At 43.2% G+C, this 21,949-nt stretch overlaps 1 protein-coding gene across 2 annotated transcripts in view; it reads right to left on the reverse strand.

The window, feature by feature from the left end:
* LOC128692090 (GMP reductase 2) overlaps positions 1 to 21,949 on the reverse strand; it is a 90,036-nt gene that overhangs the window by 17,569 nt on the left and 50,518 nt on the right. For both annotated transcript variants that reach the window (XM_070085163.1, XM_070085162.1), the window contains 2 exons: positions 14,370 to 14,468; positions 4,796 to 4,984 (listed from right to left, as the gene is read on the reverse strand). In XM_070085163.1, coding sequence (XP_069941264.1) covers positions 4,796 to 4,984; positions 14,370 to 14,468 — 288 coding nt within the window. The remainder of the gene's footprint in view (positions 1 to 4,795; positions 4,985 to 14,369; positions 14,469 to 21,949) is intronic.

Here is a 21,949-nt window from a genome sequence, read left to right on the forward strand (position 1 = left end):
ACTTGTTGGAGTTGGAATTTTTCAGCTTCGCCATGCCTTATCGCACTGTGTATGCCACTACGATTCTTAAATCTCTCAAAACAGCCTTTGCTGGCCTTAGATTCACCAATATGAGCACTAGTTCCAGGTATTTTTTCCTGTTCACCTGGGTGTTAGTCGACTGGTGTTGGTCGCATCCTGGGGGACAAGATTAAGGACCCCAATGGAAATAAGTTAGACAGTCCTCAATGACTCACTGACTTTCTTGGGTTATCATGGGTGGCTAACCCTCTGGGGTTAATTGTCTCTCAGTAATTGTTTCTCGTTAAGCCACACCAACAATAGTCTCGCCACATCTTCGAGTAGTACAAATGACGGTGGTGTAGCAAAAGCTGACGGTGGTGCAGCAGCAGCTGACCGTGGTACAGCAGCAGCAGCAGCAGCTGACCATGGTACAGCAGCAGCTAACAGTGGTGCAGCAACAGCTGACTGTGGTACGATAGTATTTCGATAGTATTTCTCACCCTTTTTACCACAAGGTTGGCACTAGAAGCTTTCTTTGGGCCCATGGTGGCTTATTTAGCAGTTACAAGCACCAAAAACAATGGAATAATACAAAATGTATCGAATGTATGCATGGAACCGGCCACCCTGGCTTGTAAACAATGATGGCAGGGCAGCTGAGGCACTCAGGCTGGATGGACAGGTTCGGAACGAATCACGTTAGTTAGTCAAGTTTTTCATCGTTGGCCGGGCCAAAACTTTTAAGCTCAAATGCTTCGTTGGGTGAATTTATCGTTAGACGATACCTTCATTAGCCGAGGGTCCACTGTACTACTCATCTTTTGCCCTACATCAAGACTAAAAATATTTTGAGGTAATGAGTGTACTGTGTGTGTATTTTACTTATTGTTTTTTAATGCCTAGTTCTATTGCTAACTTAATATATATGTTAGTGTAAACTTGTTATCTGGCATTTATATACATTTATAAGTGGAAAAAATGGCACTCTGCTTTCTGGCAGTAGTCTGGAACCTAACCTGCCATATAAGTGGGGCCCTACTGTATAAGGAATCTCTTTGCTTTGTGTTTACCTATTCCCTCATTGCCTTGGATTTTTTTTTTTATTTTTGGGAACAAGCTGAATGGTGCATATACACATGGTGGCTAGAACTGCATGCTGGAGCAGTATGGGCAATGAGGTACATAAAATAGATTTGCTATGCAACAATTGTTATTGTTTGCTGACCTAGTGCAATTAGGTGTTTTACTTCGTAAACCTTTGTAAATGATGAGAATTGTCAATATCCAGTTCCCAACATATACTGCAGCTCCACACGTAACATTTAATGAAAGTTTTCATAAGAAAGAAACAAAATAAAACAGCTTTAGGTAGAAGAAAACTAATAGAAGCCATTATCAGAACCATTACTACTACAAGCGCATCTGTCTTCCTACTAGGAGGGAATTATTCTTCACTACACTTCAGAGGTGTCCTGATGCCAGTGAAGGGCTTTTGATCAAAGAAATAAGACTTACCCTCTTATTCCTTGGATCAAAACTGCTGTATGACCCTATTAGGTTCAGCACTTCAATTATTTTTAGGGGAAAGTGCTAAACTCAAGGGAATTCGTGGTAAAAAGATGTTCAATCCAAGGAAAAAAGAGGGGAGTTCCAATTCCTTGGATCAAAAACTCTTCACTGGCATCACGGTAATCTCCCTTGAAGAGCACTTAATCTGTAATTGCTAAAATTAATAACATTCCTCCACTACAAATGGTACCAGGAGGCAACCATCCTCCACTACAAATGGTACAAGGAGGCACCCATCCGCCACCACATATGGTACCAGGAGGTGCCCATCCTCCACTACAAATGGTACCAGGAGGTGCCCATCCTCCACTACAAATGGTACCAGGAGGCGCCCATCCTCCACTACAAATGGTACCAGGAGGCGCCCATCCTCCACTACAAATGGTACCAGGAGGCGCCCATCCTCCACTACAAATGGTACCAGGAGGTGCCCATCCTCCACTACAAATGGTACCAGGAGGCACCCATCTTCCACTACAAATGGTACCAGGAGGTGCCCATCCTCCACTACAAATGGTACCAGGAGGCGCCCATCCTCTACTACAAATGGTACCAGGAGGTGCCCATCCTCCACTACAAATGGTACCAGGAGGCCCCCATCCTCCACTACAAATTGTACACGAAGGTGCCCATCCTCCACTACAAATGGTACCAGGAGGCACCCATCCTCCACTACAAATGGTACCAGGAGGCACCCATCCTCCACTACAAATGGTACCAGGAGGTGCCCATCCTCCACTACAAGTGGCACCAGGCAGCACCCATCCTCCACTAGAAATGGTACCAGGAGGCACCCATTCTCCACTTCAAATGGTACCAGGAGGCACCCATCCTCCACTACAAATGGTACCAGGAGGTGCCCATCCTCCACTACAAATGGTACCAGGAGCCCATCCTCCACTACAAATGGTACCAGGAGGTCCCCATCCTCCACTACAAATGGTACCAGGAGGTCCCCATCCTCCACTACAAATGGTACCAGGAGGCACCCATCCTCCACTACAAATGGTACCAGGAGGCGCCCATCCTCCACTACAAATGGTACCAGGAGGCACCCATCCTCCACTACAAATGGTACCAGGAGGCACCCATACTCCACTACAAATGGTACCAGGAGGCACCCATCCTCCACTACAAATGGTACCAGGAGGCACCCATACTCCACTACAAATGGTACCAGGAGGCACCCATCCTCCACTACAAATGGTACTAGGAGGCGCCCATCCTCCACTACAAATGGTACCAGGAGGCACCCATCCTCCACTACAAATGGTACCAGGAGGCACCCATCCTCCACTACAAATGGTACCAGGAGGCACCCATCCTCCACTACAAATGGTACCAGGAGGCACCCATACTCCACTACAAATGGTACCAGGAGGCACCCATCCTCCACTACAAATGGTACTAGGAGGCACCCATCCTCCACTACAAATGGTACCAGGAGGCACCCATCCTCCACTACAAATGGTACCAGGAGGCACCCATCCTCCACTACAAATGGTACCAGGAGGAGCCCATCCTCCACTACAAATGGTACCAGGAGGCACCCATCCTCCACTACAAATGGTACCAGGGGGTGCCCATCCTCCACTACAAATAGAATCAGGTGCCCATCCTCCACTATAAATAGTACCAGGGGGTGCCCATCCTCCACTACAAATAGTACCAGGAGGCACCCATCCTCAACTACAAAGAGTACAAGGAGGCACCCATCCTCCACTACAAATGGTACCAGGGGGTGCCCATCCTCCACTACAAATGGTACCAGGGGGTGCCCATCCTCCACTACAAATAGAATCAGCAGGTGCCCATCCTCCACTACAAATAGTACCAGGAGGCACCCATCCTCAACTACAAATAGTACAAGGAGGCACTCATCATCAACTACTGTACAAACAGTATAAGGAGGCACTCATCATCAACTACTGTACAAACAGTATAAGGAGGCACTCATCATCAACTACTGTACAAACAGTATAAGGAGGCACTCATCATCAACTACTGTACAAACAGTATAAGGAGGCACTCATCATCAACTACTGTACAAACAGTATAAGGAGGCACTCATCATCAACTACAAACAGCACAAAGATTCACTCATCCTCAACTACAAATACAAGAAGTTACCTGCTGTTGTAGAGAGACTGTCTTGGTCCACTAACCACAAGCACCTGACATGTATGTTCACCATGTGAAGTTTGCCCTGCTGAGAGAGCAGGCTAGTGAGCTTACTGTTCCACAAACTTTTCCATCTCTTGTATATATGCAGGAATCTGTAGGAACTTCCAGTTGAAATCTCAACATGTAGTACTGTACTGTAGTACTTTGGGGAGAATTAGCGACATATCTGTTGAGCAAGAATGGCCACAGGACTGATCACCCTTTTGATGCTAGTACTGATTACTTGTATATATGGCATACTGCTAGGGTATTGTTACACGAGTTATTTTATTTGTTGATGGTTCTAAGGACCATCGCCTTTGTGGCCTTGTCTCATACCAGAAAAGAAACACTAGGAGAGTAATAAATGCAGTACTGTACTAAGAAACACATGGGAAAGCAAAAATACATATTTTCTATATGTAAGTAGAAGTTTAAGATGTACCTTCAATCTTGTATGTTTATAAGACAAAAAAACAGATCAGCAATTCCACAGGAATTCAAAACATTTAACAAGCTTCTATTTAAATTCAGGCACCACACAGTATAGTACATGTACAGTACAGTTTATGTAAAATCAAGATCCCTCTAAGGATTTAACTCTTCCAGGAATATAATACATTGTAATGCCTTTGCAAGATAACAGTTGTGAGAGACAACATTTATGACAAGAGCTGATACACGTACATCTTTTGATGGTGGGAGTGTTGTGCATGGTTTATTATGTTCAGGAGAAGGAACAAATATGAAGAAATTAATGAACTTTTACAATGGAAAATAAAAACTACAGTACTGTACATCCTTAATAATCTATAAGTCTAGGAGCTGAGCAGCTCCTTATTGTAGAATTTTTCACATTATATATACACATTCTTATTTTAAGTAGCAGCAGTAAGACTCAAAAATGATAGCACTTACATCAGACATTTTACATTAATATAACAAAATATTTTTTTATAAATTCTTCTAGATTATGGGAGTTTCTGAAGTTTAGAATTAGTGATTATTAAGGTTGTACTGTACAACAAAGTAAACAGGTATTAGAAGTAGATGCTTATACAGATATGATGTGTCCAGCAAGGCCATGGGCTGCATCAGCACACTCAATGACTGCCGATAACTGAGGGTATCCAACTCCAGCCTTCTTTCTGGTGGTGCACACTGATCCGGGACCAATTCCCACCTTAATAATGTCAGCACCTGAGAGAATCAATTCTTCAACCATCTCTCCTGTTACCACATTACCAGCCTGAGGAAAAGATATAGTTTTAAACCTGCAGCATAGATAAAGGTACTGCAAGAATGAGATGGTAGATTATTAGGCTTTTTAGGATCACTCAAAGATTAGCCTCTTCCATAAGAGGGGGAGTAAGGTAGACTTTGAACAAATTGCCTCAGACTCTGCAGATTAAGGCAAGATAGAAAAAGAAAAACAAAAAGATACCAGCTTAGAAAAAGAATAACTTTAAAAGTGTACAGATTTCTTTGCAGTCCAATGAACATTTATCAATTTCTTTGCAATCTACTGTACAATTATGTATACATATCCATGCAAATTTGTTTGACATATGCAACACATTTAAATATACTGTACTCCTGCATGAAATTTGTATTGTGGGAGTTTAGAAGATTCATAAAATTTTTTATGATTCACTGGGAATGAGTATTAATTTTTGCCTTCATTTTTAAAATGTATACACCAAAGCAGACACGATAATAAATCTTTAGAAATCACGACAAGAATATTTGTACCCTTTTGTAGTGCTTATAGTGTTAAGTCAGATCACAGGTACCTATAATGTTCCTATACTGTATATAGCGTTGACTTCTTTTACCAGGTTTCTCATTTCTCAATACATACTATAAAAAAGTATTATGGTTAATGAACATGGAGATGTTTATATACACTTCTCTGGACATGCTCATGGTGTAAGCCTGTCATCAGCCAAGCCATCATGGAACCAAGGCACCCAGTTCATTACTGACCAATCACACATACCAATGGCTTCTACTTCGAATTTAAGCTTAAGGAGTCATACAGGAGCCAAGAAACACAGTAAGAACTTAAAGCAATAAATGAAATTGAAATGAAAAAAAAAAAATATTTCTTATGCCAAATCTAGATCAAATACCATATCCAGTATTGGACCCTGCTTAAATGAAAAAGGACTTTACACAGATGACAGCAAAGAAACTAGTGAGATACTATAGTCCCAATATGACTCTGCATTTATTGAGCCATTAATCAGACTAAGGGTCGACAATCTAAATGACTTATGACCAACGCTTAAAATATGATTAATTCAAGAATTTCTGATATAATCCTAACACCACAGGACTTTGAAAAATCAATGACATGCTCATGAACTCTGCCCCAGGCCCAGACTCGTGGAACTCCATGTTCATCAAGAACTTCAACAAACCCTTTTCATGGGGTTATCCCAGAGTCTATGAAAACAATGGATATAGCTCCACTCCACAAAGGTGGCAGTAAGGAAATTGCAAGAATTACAAACTAATAGCACTAATGCTCCACATCATAAAAATGTTTGAAAGGGTTCTAAGTAGCAAAATCGCCAACTACTTGGATACCCAACAACTGCAAAACTCAGGGCAGCATGGACTTATAGCAGGTTGCTCCTGCCTCTCACAGCCACTGGATCACTATGACATGGTCTTAGATGTACTGGAAGACAAACAAAATGCAGATGTAGTATACACAGACTTTGCGAAAGCCTTCAGCATGGTGTAATAGCACACAAAATATATGATAAAGGAATGTGAATAAATGGTTTATAAAACCATAAAGGCACAGCAGAAAAAGTGGTTTGATGGATCCATAACTTCCTAACAAACTGAACACAAAGAATAATAGTAAACCAGTAAAGTCAGAAGCAGCTACAGAGACAGGCTCTGTTCTACAGCGTGCAGTACTCACTTCCTTTTCTTCATCCTCATAAATAACAAAAAGGTGTGTGTGCTTCATCCTCATATCTGACATGGGCAGAGATGTAAACCACAGATTACAGATTTTGGTTATTGTGTAGTTTACATGTAATAAAATACTAATTACAGAGGGGGCCATTAGAACCCCTAGCATGGCTAGGCATTTCGGGCAAACTTAGATTAATTCTTAACCCTAAATTATTACAAATTATGGAGTAAGTTGACTAAATACTAAGTGACTAAATACTAGTTAGTGAGTTTAGCAATGTGAATGCTTTTGTTTTGGCACTTGGTTACAGGAAAGTGGGTGCAGGAGGGAAGAGGAGCGATTGGTGGAATGATGATGAAAAGAGAGTAGTAAGGGAGAAAAAGTTAGCATATGAGAAGTTTTTACAAAGTAGAAGTGATGCAAGGAGGGAAGAATATATGGAGAAAAAGAGAGAGGTTAAGAGAGTGGTGAAGCAATGTAAAAAGAGAGCAAATGAGAGAGTGGGTGAGATGTTATCAACAAATTTTGTTGAAAATAGGAAAAAGTTTTGGAGTGAGATTAACAAGTTAAGGAAGCCTAGAGAACAAATGGATTTGTCAGTTAAAAATAGGAGAGGAGGGTTATTAAATGGAGAGTTAGAGGTATTGGGAAGATGGAGGGAATATTTTGAGGAATTGTTAAATGTTGATGAAGATAGGGAAGCTGTGATTTCGTGTATAGGGCAAGGAGGAATAACATCTTGTAGGAGTGAGGAAGAGCCAGTTGTGAGTGTGGGGGAAGTTCGTGAGGCAGTAGGTAAAATGAAAGGGGGTAAGGCAGCCGGGATTGATGGGATAAAGATAGAAATGTTAAAAGCAGGTGGGGATATAGTTTTGGAGTGGTTGGTGCAATTATTTAATAAATGTATGGAAGAGGGTAAGGTACCCAGGGATTGGCAGAGAGCATGCATAGTTCCTTTGTATAAAGGCAAAGGAGACAAAAGAGAATGCAAAAATTATAGGGGGATAAGTCTGTTGAGTATACCTGGTAAAGTGTATGGTAGAGTTATTATTGAAAGAATTAAGAGTAAGACGGAGAATAGGATAGCAGATGAACAAGGAGGCTTTAGGAAAGGTAGGGGGTGTGTGGACCAGGTGTTTACAGTGAAACATATAAGAGAACAGTATTTAGATAAGGCTAAAGAGGTCTTTGTGGCATTTATGGATTTGGAAAAGGCTTATGACAGGGTGGATAGGGGGGCAATGTGGCAGATGTTGCAGGTGTATGGTGTAGGAGGTAGGTTACTGAAAGCAGTGAAGAGTTTTTATGAGGATAGTGAGGCTCAAGTTAGAGTATGTAGGAAAGAGGGAAATTATTTCCCAGTACAAGTAGGCCTTAGACAAGGATGTGTGATGTCACCGTGGTTGTTTAATATATTTATAGATGGGGTTGTAAGAGAAGTAAATGCGAGGGTCTTGACAAGAGGCATAGAGTTAAAAGATAAAGAATCACACAAAGTGGGAGCTGTCACAGTTGCTCTTTGCTGATGACACTGTGCTCTTGGGAGATTCTGAAGAGAAGTTGTAGAGATTGGTGGATGAATTTGGTAGGGTGTGCAAAAGAAGAAAATTAAAAGTGAATACAGGAAAGAGTAAGGTTATGAGGATAAGAAGATTAGGTGATGAAAGATTGGATATCAGATTGGAGGGAGAGAGTATGGAGGAAGTGAATGTATTCAGATATTTGGGAGTGGACGTGTCAGCGGATGGGTCTATGAAAGATGAGGTGAATCATAGAATTGACGAGGGGAAAAGGGTGAGTGGTGCACTTAGGAGTCTGTGGAGACAAAGAACTTTGTCCTTGGAGGCAAAGAGGGGAATGTGTGAGAGTATAGTTTTACCAACGCTCTTATATGGGTGTGAAGCATGGGTGATGAATGTTGCAGCGAGGAGAAGGCTGGAGGCAGTGGAGATGTCATGTCTGAGGGCAATGTGTGGTGTGAATATAATGCAGAGAATTCGTAGTTTGGAAGTTAGGAGGAGGTGCAGGATTACCAAAACTGTTGTCCAGAGGGCTGAGGAAGGGTTGTTGAGGTGGTTCGGACATGAAGAGAGAATGGAGCGAAACAGAGTGACTTCAAGAGTGTATCAGTCTGTAGTGGAAGGAAGGCGGGGTAAGGGTCGGCCTAGGAAAGGTTGGAGGGAGGGGGTAAAGGAGGTTTTGTGTGCGAGGGGCTTGGACTTCCAGCAGGCATGCGTGAGCGTGTTTGATAGGAGTGAATGGAGACAAATGGTTTTTAATACTTGACGTGCTGTTGGAGTGTGAGCAAAGTAACATTTATGAAGGGGTTCAGGGAAACTGGCAGGCCGGACTTGAGTCCTGGAGATGGGAAGTACAGTGCCTGCACTCTGAAGGAGGGGTGTTAATGTTGCAGTTTAAAAACTGTAGTGTAAAGCACCCTTCTGGCAAGACAGTGATGGAGTGAATGATGGTGAAAGTTTTTCTTTTTCGGGCCACCCTGCCTTGGTGGGAATCGGCCAGTGTGATAATAAAAAAAAAAAAAAAAAAAAAAACATAGTTTATATATTGCAGTATCACAGGCAAACTTATGACTAGTTAGGAATCATTATTTTAAGATTAAGATTCGTATTTCTGTGCTTATAGTCAAATGGGTGAATGAGTGAAAGTATGAACCACCAAGTGGTTTTTATGTAATTAGTTAATGGGGTGTATCAGGGAGATAAGATGTTTTCTAACGGTAGTTTTGAAGGTGATGAATGTGTCTGTAGTTCTAGAGTTTTCAAGTAGGGTGTTCCAGATTTTAGGGCCTTTGACATACATTGAATTTTTGCAAAGGTTTAGTCAGACACGGGGAATGTCGTAGAGATGTTTGTGTCTGGTGTTATGCCTGTGGGTCCTGTCACAACTATCAAGAAAGCATTTTAGGTCAAGGTTAATATTGGAATTTAAGGTCCTGTATATGTAGATTGAACAGTAGTAAGTGTGGGTGTTCTGAACAGGGAGTAAGTTTAAATCTATGAAGAGTGGGGGGGGGGTGTTGCCAGGGATGGGATTTAGTGATTATTCTTACTGCAGCTTTTTGTTGGGTTATTATTGGCTTTAGGTGTGTTGCTGCAGTTGATCCCCAAGCACAAATATAGGTGAGGTATGGATAAATGAGTGAATGGTATAGTGTGAGAAGGGCATTTTGCGGCACGTAGTATCGTATCTTGGAGAGGATCCCAACTGTTTTGGATACTTTTTTTGTTATGTGATGATACCAGAATTTGCATGACTGTCAGACATTGAGGACCCAAGCAGACATTAACTACTAAGTCTTTAAATGGGCCTCAGAAAACAATATTAAGTTCAATGAAGACAAATTTCAATTGCTCCACTATGGAAAACTTGAGGAAATAAAAACTGGATTGGAATATAAAACAAATTCCAACCACACAGAGTGAAAACTAATATGAAGGACCTGGGAGTGATAATGTTGGAGAATCTTGCTTTCAAAAACCACACAGATAATGAGAACCTTCAAAACCAGGGATGCCAAGCAAATGATGACACACTTCTGAGTATTGCTGTACACTAACAGTCCCTTTCAAGGCAGGCAAAAATGCAGACCTGGACAACATAAATAGAACTTTGACTGCACATATAGGTACAATAAAGCACCTAAATTAATAGGAAAGGTTGAAGTCCCTTGATCTGTACTCCTTTTAACCCTTTGAGGGTTTTCGTCGTACTAGTACGTCTTACGTGTAGGGGTTTTTGACGTACTAGTACTCATAAATTCTAGCGGCCTCAAATCTAGTGGGAGAAAGCTGGTAGGCCTTCATATGAAAGAATGGGTCTATGTGGTCAGTGTGCACAGTCTAAAAAAAATCCTGCAGCACACAGTGCATAATGAGAAAAAAAAAACTTTGACCATTTTTTTTTAATAAATCAGCGACTTTGCAGTGTATTTTCGTATGGTATTTATTGTTGTATTCTAGTTTTCTTGGTCTCATTTTATAGAATGGAAGACATATTAGAGAAATTGAGATGATTTTGACTGGTTTTACAAAGAAAGGTGCCTTGAAATTGAGCTCAAAGTAGCAGAAATGTTCGATTTTTACCAAACTTCAAAAGTAAACAAATCGTGCCAAGCGTGCAATACACGTCAACTGGTGAGTCTAATATTCTTTCACAAGTGCACCAATAATATTTATACCATTTTTTACACTAATGCAGTAGTCTGCATAACAGTAAATCTTATATTTTTTGTGAAAATAAAAATTCAAAGTGGAAAGCAAAAGAATATAAGAGGGGCCTTGAGACATGACTAATGACTAAAGGAAATGTCATTTTAGTGCCAGGAATGTCTTTCTTGTTTATTCTGGACCCTATTCAGAAATTGGCATCTTTTGAAATTTGTGTGAAATTGGCAAAATTGCTAAATTCTGACCACTGTACTGGATAGTTGGATTTCATAAATGAGTGGTTTCTTGCACCCATTCGATAGAAAAAATGGAGTTCTAGCGAAATATTCATGTTTTTTGTCGACTAGTACAGTGAAATTGGCCGAAAATGGGGCTCAAAGTGGGCAAAATCGCCGATGCGTAAACATCGCCGAGACCGCTAACTTTGCGAGAGCATAATTCCGTAAGTTTTCCATCAAATTTCAAACTTTTGGTGTCTTTATGATCGGGAAAAGATTCTCTATCTTTTCATAAGAGAAAATAATTTTTTTTTTTTTTAAATTTGGCCGACCCTGAGAACGAGTTTCGGAGAGGGCCTGTCGACCCTCAAAGGGTTAACAAGCAGGAAAGATACATGATAAAATACACTCTGAAATTCCTAGAGGGACTAGTCCCAAATCTGCACATGGAAATCACTCCCTACAAAAGCAAAGACTCAGCAGGCAGTGCAACATCCCCCCAATGAAAAGCAAGGATGCTATAAGTATGCTAAGAAACAACACAATAAGTGTCAGAGAACCAAGCAAGATTGTTCAACTGCCTTCTAGCACAAAAAAAGGGGATTACCAATGAACCCCTGGTTGAAGAATTGAGACACTTGTGCAACACATGGGAATCTTTATTGAAGAAACATTTTGCCACACAGTGGCTTCATCAGTCCAATACAAAGTAGAAATGGGTAAGGAGAGGAGGAGTTCGAGGTAATCAGTCCCTCAAACTGGAATCGATGTGTTCAGTCCATCACTCTTGTAGGAAGTGCAGCATAGGGCCAGAGAGGTGGCTTATATACGGCAGTCAGATGAGTTGAAGCAGGAGGAGGCGGGATCACAGTGGGACCTGCCACTTGTGTAAGTAGGTCGTCGTCCAAAGGTTGGGCAAGCGTTGAAGTCTTTGTACCAAGATCCCATGATGTTGCAGTGTCTGACAGATGTGGTGAATGGTTTTGAAAACCGACAAGTTGAAGAACTGAGACACTTGTGCAACACATGGGAATCTTTATTGAAGAAACGTTTCGCCACACAGTGGCTTCATCAGTCCTACTTACACAAGTGGCAGGTCCCACTGTTATCCCGCCCCCTCCTGCTTCAACTCATCTGACTGCCGTATATAAGCCACCTCTCTGGCCCTATGCTGCACTTCCTACAAGAGTGATGGACTGAACACATCGATTCCAGGTTGAGGGACTGATTACCTCGAACTCCTCCTCTCCTTACCCATTTCTACTTTGTATTGGACTGATGAAGCCACTATGTGGCAAAACATTTCTTCAATAAAGATTCCCATGTGTTGCACAAGTGTCTCAATTCTTCAACTTGTCGGTTTTCAAAACCATTCACCATGAACCCCTGGCTGTCTTCAAGAGGGAGCTGGACAGGCACCTAAAGTCTGTACCTAACCAGCCAGGCTGTAGCTTGTATGTTAATTTGTATGTGGCCAGTAGTAACAGCCTAGTTGATTAGGCCCAAATCCACCACGAGGCCTGGTCATGGACTGGGCTGTGGGGGCACTGACCCCCAAAACACCCTCCAGGTATATGTACTATTTCCTTCATTTGATGGCCTGCATTTTGAAATCCAATGATCTGTGCAATTGTCTCTTATTTCAGTGACTTATTCCTGCTCATATTAATTTGTCTACTGCCAAAAATGTTTAAAAATCCTGGCACCAAAGACCACATGGTGCAGGGAAACTACAGACAAATATCCATCCACCACACAAACTAAGAAAGCACCGAGAATCCAGCCAGTAGCCTTAGGGAATCCCATGATGTCCTGCTTTGTGTAGCCAGCATTAATTTTTGTTGCACCAAAACACATAACAGAGTTAAGTATTTCTTCAACATTAAAGTATGCTGGGTGCCTCCACTTGGCATACTTTGACAAGCACTAAGATCATGAAAGATAAACTTAACAAATGATAAAGTACAGTATTGTAGTGGCACGAATAAAATACACAACACAAGGACTAATGCTCTTCGTATAAAGGGACTTTTGGCATATACACCCAACTATTATACATATTTCTTTGTACAAACATGTATCAAGTGAAATAAAATATTATTATTAGAAAATCACCACATTCGTTAAAACTCCCATTAAATTATGTCAAACAGACTCCTAAAAGCTCCCCAATATTCCTAAAGGCACCCAGGTAATTATAAAACTTACAGTGTAAGTGAAAAAAACCCAAATCACGGGAAAATAATTAAAAGGTGTTCCAGTCAACTCTCACAAACTGCAGAAGGGTAAGGATGAGGAGGACATGGGGGGGGGGGGTGCAGGAGCACCTGCAAACAAGTGAGTATGGGTCAGATTCATGTGCCCTATCCTCAATTGACAGTGATCTCAAAGTGATGATTCCTGTTGGAGAAACAGGACATAACACATGTCCTGTCAAAATTAAGGTGTTGTGTTGCTCAGTTGCTAACACACTCGGTTCACACATGGAGGTCCATAGTTTGATATTGGGTATGGGTGGAAACATCTGGACATGTTTCCTTAAGACACCTACTGTTCCTGTTCACCTAGCAGTAAATATATACTTGGGTGTAGGTCACATGCTGGGAACAAAATTGACTTAATTTGCCCAAAATGCTCTGCATAACAAGGGGGCTCTCTATATAGTATGTCCCTGATATCAGCTAGATCTGTATACGTTGTACATGTACTTGCAGAAATAGAGATTATTATTATTATTATTATTATAACATTGTATAACTCACTGTACAGCTCACTGGGATCATCACACCACAATGGCAAATCTAAGAATGTGACAGGATCCGTATTTTCAAGTACGGTAGTACCTCGGTACTCGAACAGCTCCCTATTCAAACAATTCAGTATTCAAATGCTTTGTTCGGTAAAAATATCGTTCAGTAGTCGACCGTTTGCTTGGCACTCAACCAAACACAACCTGCCAAACTTCGCTGTAAATTGTTTCGTGTTTCTTTGGATTTTTTTTTTTTAATATTATTTGTATAAATAAGACACCATGGGGCTTAAGAAGATTAGTGATAACAGCCAACCAAAAAGAAAATTGGTTGGGAAAAATTTGTTTGGTATTTGAACAGATCGGCACTCGAACAGCCTTCTGAAATGAATTAAGTTTGAGAACGCAGGTTTCACTGTATGTATTAATAGGATAAGCGATCAGTTGGCCAATACTGATACCATCAAAATTTGAATAATTATGATTTTTACTACCCTAATATTAATGCCAGTTTTTAAATGAACAGTAAGAAAAATATAACTTACAAGTATAGTGTGGTGTGGGTAGTGCTTTCGAACCTTTCTGACATACTCCACAAACACTTCTGAGTAGCCATTGGCAACATCCAGACATATGAACTTTATCTGAAAAATAAAAAAAATTATTTTACAGCTTATATGTAAGGGAACATGTTTTCCTCAATTCTTTAACATCAGTTAAGACTAGATCTCAAATGCAGTGCTGTATAGCACTACATATACACAATCCTACAATGACGCTCAAAATGTAAAAAGTGTATGTGTGTAAATGTTATAGGGTCAGAAAGTAACAATTTGAATAATAAGCTGCACATTTAAGCCTAAGTGCCTCATTACCTGTTACAAACATAGCCGGTTGGTCCCTGGGTTATAGTGCTTCTCATAACAAATGAACAAACTTAGCACATCTACGGGTCATCACTCATTGAGGAAAGGGAATTTTCTTAGTTTCTATTTAATTTATTAAAAACCACTTAAACCCACTTTCTCATATTTTACACTATGAATAGAACATTTGTCACACACTTCATTAACACATCACAGTACTAGGTTAAGTATTTACAAATGGCTCTGAGTGAGTCAGGAAATATAAGTACAGTGGACCCCCGCCTAACGAACGCATCGCATAACGTTAATTCCGCCATACGAAGCATTTGAACGCAAAAATTTTGCCTCGCCTCACGATAAAAAACTTGCCCAACGTGATTCCTCCCAAACCTGTCCGTTCAGCATGAGTGCCTGAGCTGCCCTGCCGTCATTGTTTACAAGCCAGGGTGGCCAGTTGCATGCATACATTCGAGACATTTTTAATTATTCCATTGTTTATAGTGCTTGTAACTGCTAAATAAGCCACCATGGGCCCAAAGAAAGCTTCTAGCGCCAACCCTGTGGAAAAAACGGGTGAGAAATACGTACTATCGTACCACGGTGAGCTGCTGCCATGCCACCGTCGGCTGCTGCCGCGCCACCGTCGGCTGCTGCCGTGCCACCGTCGGCTGCTGCCGTGCCACCGTCGGCTGCTGCCGTGCCACCGTCGGCTGCTGCCACGCCACCATCGGCTGTTGCCGCGCCACCATCGGCTGCTGCCACACCACCGTCGGCTGCTGCCGCACCACCGTCGGCTGCTACTGCACCACCGTCAGCTGCTGCCGCACCACTGTCGGCTGCTGCCGCACCACCGTCGGCTGCTGCCATGCCACCGTCGGCTGCTGCCACACCACCGTCGGCTGCTGCCGTGCCACCGTCGGCTGCTGCCACACCGTCGGCTGCTGCCACACCGTCGGCTGCTGCCGCACCACCGCCAGCTGCTGCTGCCACACCACCATCAGCTGCTGCACCACCATCAGCTGCTGCACCACCATCAGCTGCTGCACCACAGTCAGCTGCTGCTGCCGCACCACCATCAGCTGCTGCTGCTGCACCACCGTCAGCTGCTGCTGCCGCACCACCATCAGCTGCCGCACCACAGTCAGCTGCTGCTGCCGCACCACAGTCAGCTGCTGCTGCTGAACCACCGTCAGCTGCTGCTGCTGCACCACCGTCAGCTGCTGCTGCTGCACCACCACCAGCTGCTGCACCACCGTCAGCTGCTGCTGCTGCACCACCATCAACTGCTGCTGCTGCACCACCATCAACTGCTGCTGCTGCACCACCATCAGCTGCTGCACCACCGTCAGCTGCTGCACCACCGTCAGCTGCTGCTGCACCACTGTCAGCTGCTGCTGCACCACCGTCAGCTGCTGCTGCACCACGGTCAGCTGTTGTTGCACCACGGTCAGCTGTTGCTGCACCAGTCAGCTGCTGCTGTACCAGTCAGCTGCTGCTGCACCACCACCAGCTGTTGCTCCACCACCATCAGCTGTACTACTCAAAGATGTGGAGAGTGTGTTGGTGTGGCTTAACAGGAAACAATTACCGAGAAACAATTAACCCCAGATGGTTAGCCACCCAGGATAACCCAAGAAAACCAGTGCATCATCGAGGACTGTCTAACTTATTTCCATTTGGGTCCTTAATCTTGTCCCCAGGATGCGACCCACAACAGTCGACTAACACCCAGGTGAACAGGAAAAAATGCCTGGAACTAGTGCTCATATTGGTGAATTTAAGGCCAGCAAAGGTTGGTTTGAGAGATTTAAGAATTGTAGTGGCATACACAGTGCGATAAGGCATGGTGAAGCTGAAAAAATTCCAACCCCCAAAAAGTGTTCAATTGTGACGAAACAGGCCTGTTCTGGAAGAAAATGCCAAACAGGACCTACATTACTCAGGAGGAAAAGGCACTCCCAGGACACAAGCCTATGAAAGACAGGCTGACTCTCATGTTTTGTTGTAATGCTAGTGGGGATTGCAAAGTGAAGCCTTTACTCATGTATCACTCTGAAAATCCCAGAGTGTTCAAGAAAAACAGTGTCTCATCACTCATCAATACTCTTCAATAAAGGTGTCATTTTAACATTTATTTATGTAGTTATTGTGCATGTCTCATTGTTTTCTTTTTAAGGAAATGTATATTTCATGAAAACAAAAAAAATTTAATACTTTTGGCTGTCTGGAACGAATTAATTGGATTTCCATTATTTCTTATGGGGAAAATTAATTTGGCTAACAATAATTTCGGCTAACGATGAGCTCTCAGGAACGGATTAATATCGTTAGGCAAGGTCCACTGTATATGTACATGCACAGGCGTTGTTTAAAAACTCGACTACTACACTGCTAGAGCTCTTACTTGCTCACTTTCTTTAAGAGTTTCTCAACCGCCTTCTCCAACCGAGATCAACCCTTGCAATGAGTTTCTGAAATTTTTGGTAGTTCCTAGGGAGGTGAATGGTGGTTTAAAGCTGGATACTTCCCTAGACCCTTCCTGGTCCAGAGGAAAGAATGAACTGAACAAGGCAAGGCTTCACCAGCCACCTTTGACTTGGTCGGAGCAGGGGTTGAGCAGCTCAAAACACGTACTTGTGCTTGGCCAGGTCACACAAACAGTTTAGACTAATTAAATAACCTATGTACAAAGCTAAATAATATACGGCCGGATAATATTATAAAGTCGAATAATCCATTTTAGCTACTAATGGAATTACTCCTGAATATATTAAGTGAAATAGCAAAAATAACATGTAAAAATATACCATTGCCATAATAGCAAATAGAAATTGTCTACTTAACCCTTAAACTGTCCAAACGTAGATCTACGTTTTTTCAACATTTGAAAGTATGTAAAAAAAAGTAGATTTTTTTTTTTTTTTTTACATTTGAAAACATGCAAAAAAAAAACTTTGATCTACTTTTTTTTTTTTGTTATACAGTGGTACTCGATAATTGTAGGGCTCGATAGTCGCAATTTTCGGAAATCGTAACGATATTTTTGTAGACAGCCTGTACTGTCTGCACAGACAGCCCATGCTGTCTGCCAGCTTAGTTCATATTTCACACCACTCAAGTGTTGCCCTCTGTAGCCAGGCCTCTCAGTGGGCACGCCAGCCTGTCTGCCCTTGCCTCGTTCTCACTCTCACAGCGGCCTAGCAGGAAGACACAAGGCCTACTAGCAGCTCTCTCTCGTGGGATGGCCCTCCCGGGCCATGGGCACAACACAAGCCTGTGTACCCACCATGACATAACAATAAAGTAAGAAGCCTCCGAAGACGTATCATTTGAACCCCGCTTTCAGCTCTACCAAATAATCCCATTAAACATTGGCAGCAGCGGTGGTCGCAGCAGTGTGTTTGCCCAGAGAGAGGAAGGGAGGAATGAATGAAGTTGTTCACTTCATCCCCCTACTCAACAAGCATCCGTCTCTCAACGAGTTATCCTGATGTCGTGTCTGCACGTTTCAGCATCCAGACACAGGTACAAGCAGGATCCAGCCGAAATTTGACGAAATTCTCCGAGAATTGTAAGTGACCCCACGCTACAGCGTCCCACGCTGTTTCTCAAGTCATGTGTTCAGCGTCACTTGTATGTTGCTGTTATTGTTCAGCTCAGCACAGCTGTTTCAGCAAGCCAGAGGTGAGTTTCGTGGTGCTTTCTGCGTCCAGTGTGAGTTCTCCACGTGTTTGTGGGAGGAGGAAGTGGCTGTTCCTTCGCCCTGCTGTACTCTCACACCTCACCAGCCTACCATACACCACTCACCACTACTCACTCCCTCTGCTGTGTTTTCTGCTGTTTTTCATGTGATTCATTGCCAGAGCTGCGTATCCGAGTGCCCGAGGCCACTTGAAGCTACGTGGATCAGCATGCCACTTAGATCACGACGCCACGTGGGTGTGGGCGATGTCACGTGGATCTACAAACCACGTGAGTTACCAGATGTCCCAGGCCACATGCTGTGGTCTGCTGTCCGCATCACATTGACGTCACCACGATGCTGCCCGACTTCATGACGTCACGATGTCTGCTGACGTCACCTCACGATGTCTGCCTGACGTCACCTCGAGATGTCTGCTGATGTCACAGTGCTCCTGACATCATCACGCCTGACATCACATGATGTCACCATCGAGTGTTCAGTAATTATTAAAATATTGTCGAGAAGACTAAGAGAAGATATATGTCGTGTGTTAATTCCTCTCAGTCAGTGTTCTCACATTTTAGTATATGTCTTAGTGTCAGTTTTATGCACAGAAAAGCATCATTTGCTAGTTTCAGCCATGTTGTACCGCATGTACCGCGGGTGTGTTTAAAGTTTCCGTGTGTCCAGTGAGGTCTGAGCCAGACCTGAGTAGCACCACTGTGTTAAGTCACCCGTGTGACCAGTGTGTATGACAGCTGATGTCAAGACAGCCCCGAGTGACCGAGCCCTCTTGTACAGAAAGCTTTTATGCTCGTCGCTCGTAATGTTCTGCAGAATCGTACCTGCTATGATTCCCATCGAGATTTGTTTCACTTCACCTCCAGACCGTCAGAGTGCAGTTATATGTAGAGAAACAAGTCTGGGGACGCTTAGACTAACCTCTGCTATAACTCCAACTGCCGAGAGAATGATACTCCCCAAGCCGCAGTTAGCCACTGTCGGCAGGCACTGTGTCAGTCTCATGTCACAAGCTTCAGTGAGCAGCCTGCACAAAGAAGATGTCACTTTGACTGCTGGCTCTCTCACTGCAGTCTGGTGTATGATGTTACGACTCCCAGTTGTTTCGCCCAGTCGTCTCTGCCACGACTCGCTCCACGCTCGCCGGCAGTGACAGCCCAGCGACAGTACCAGTCGAGAAGTGTCCTCCTGAGTCGCTTGCCAGAAGTCCTGCCCAGTTACCGAGTTTTGTTGATGCCTCACTCGAGGGCACCAGCATGTCGTGCCCCAGGTTGAGTGAAAACCTGCAGCGACTGCTACGATGACTGCTTCACCGTTCCAGAGGAGACCGTAACCTGTTACGTCACAGCTCAGCTGCAGCGATGTCTCCTGTGTTGCAGTATCTGTCCAGATGCAGGAAGGCGTGCAGTGATGCCCATCGATGCTCACTGCCTTTGACCACGATGTTTAGCACACCCCACATGTTTTTTTCTTCCCTCCCTGTAGGAAGTTTTTTTTTCCGTGTTCATATGTATATATATGTTTTTATTTTGTGTTCTGTGCCCTGTTCCTACGAGAGAGAGACCGAGTTCCTTTTACCACCAGTATTGTCGCGTAGGGACGACGCACGGTAGGTGGCCGAGCGTATGTAGACAGCCTGTACTGTCTGCACAGACAGCCCATGCTGTCTGCCAGCTTAGTTCATATTTCGCGCCACTCAAGTGTTGCCCTCTGTAGCCAGGCCTCTCGGTGGGCACGCCAGCCTGTCTGCCCTTGCCTCGCTCTCATTCTCACAGCGGCCTAGCAGGAAGACACAAGGCCTACTAGCAGCTCTCTCTCGTGGGATGGCCCTCCCGGGCCATGGGCACAACACAAGCCTGTGTACCCACCACGACATAACAATAAAGTAAGAAGCCTCCGAAGACGTATCATTTGAACCCCGCTTTCAGCTCTACCAAATAACCCCGCTTTCAGCTCTACCAAATAATCCCATTAAACATTTTCGTCAAAACATTGGCTCACTAATCATAGATTGATTCGCGAACAGTCATTCGTCCGGGACGCGTACTCACACTCTGAGCCACCCCTGGCCTCCCTTCCCAGCCAGTGTGGCATTGTTTACCAGTGAGCGAAGGTCCCCTTTCTTGCTCATACGAAATATTTCATAATATTCCATTCATTTTAGTGCTTGCAACTACTAAATAAGCTACCATGGCTCCAAAGAAAGCTCCTAGTGCCAAGCATTTGGTAAAGAAGGTGAGAAATACGATTGAATTTAAGAAAAACATCATTGAACAATATGAAAGTGGCGTACGTATGGCCGAACTGGCCAGGATGTATAACAAACCCCATATGACCATAGCTTCCATCGTGGCCAAGAAAAAGGAAATCAAGGACGCTGTTGTTGCAAAGGGGGTAAATATGCTGACAAAAATGAAATCACCAGTACTCGAAGAGGCTGAGAAGTTATTATTGGTGTGGATAAATGAGAAACAATTAGCAGGAGATACTCTTATGACGTCGATTATTTGTGAAAAGGATAGGCAGTTGCACGACGATCTGGTAAAGAAATTGCCTGCAACTAGTGGTGATGTGAGTGAATTTAAGGCCAGCAAAGGTTGGTTAAAGAGATTTAAGAACCACACTGGCATACACAGTGTGGTAAGGCATGGTGAGGCTGCCAGTTCGGACCACAAAGTGGCTGAATAATATGTGCATGAATTCAAGGAGTACGCAGAGGCTGAAGGACTAAAACCTGAACAAGTGTTCAACTGTGACGAAACAGGCCTTTTTTGGAAGAAAATGCCAAAGAGGACCTACATTACTCAGGAGGAAAAGGCACTGCCAGGACAAAAGCCTATGAAAGACAGGCTGACACTCATGTTCTGTGCTAATGCTAGTGGGGATTTCAGAGTGAAGCCATTACTAGTGTACCATTCTGAAAATCCCAGTGTGTTCAGGAAAAACAATGTTATGAAGAGTAAATTGTGTGTGTTTTGGAAATCTAAATAGTAAGGCATGGGTCACGAGGGAAATTTCCGTGGAGTGGTTCAATGAAGTGTTTGGCCCTAGTGAAGAATTACCTCCTGGAAAAGAAATTGGATCTCAAGTGCCTCCTAGTAATGGACAATGCACCTGCTCATCCTCCAAAATTGGATGACCTAATTTTCAAGGAGTTTGGGTTCATCACAGTAAAGTTCTTGTCCCTGAATACCACTCCTCTCCTCCAGCCCATGGACCAGCAGGTCATTGCAAACTTTAAAAAAAATTACACCAAAGCAATGTTTCAAAGGTGCTTGAATGTGACCTCAGACACTCACTTGACCCTAAGAGATTTTTGGAGAGAACACTTCAGCATCCTCCATTGCATAAGCCTTACAGGTAAGGCTTGGGAAGGAGTGACTACCAGGACTTTGAACTCTGCTTGGAGAAAATTGTGGACAGATTGTATCCACAAGAGGGATTTTGAAGGGTTTGGGGTTGACCCTGATGAGCCTATGTCGTTGTTAAATCTATTGTGGCACTGGGGAGTTCCATGGGGTTGGATGTGAGTTTGGAGGATGTGGAAGAGTTG

This window comes from Cherax quadricarinatus, chromosome 15, assembly GCF_038502225.1.
Source record: "Cherax quadricarinatus isolate ZL_2023a chromosome 15, ASM3850222v1, whole genome shotgun sequence".
NCBI classification, from domain to species: domain Eukaryota; kingdom Metazoa; phylum Arthropoda; class Malacostraca; order Decapoda; family Parastacidae; genus Cherax; species Cherax quadricarinatus.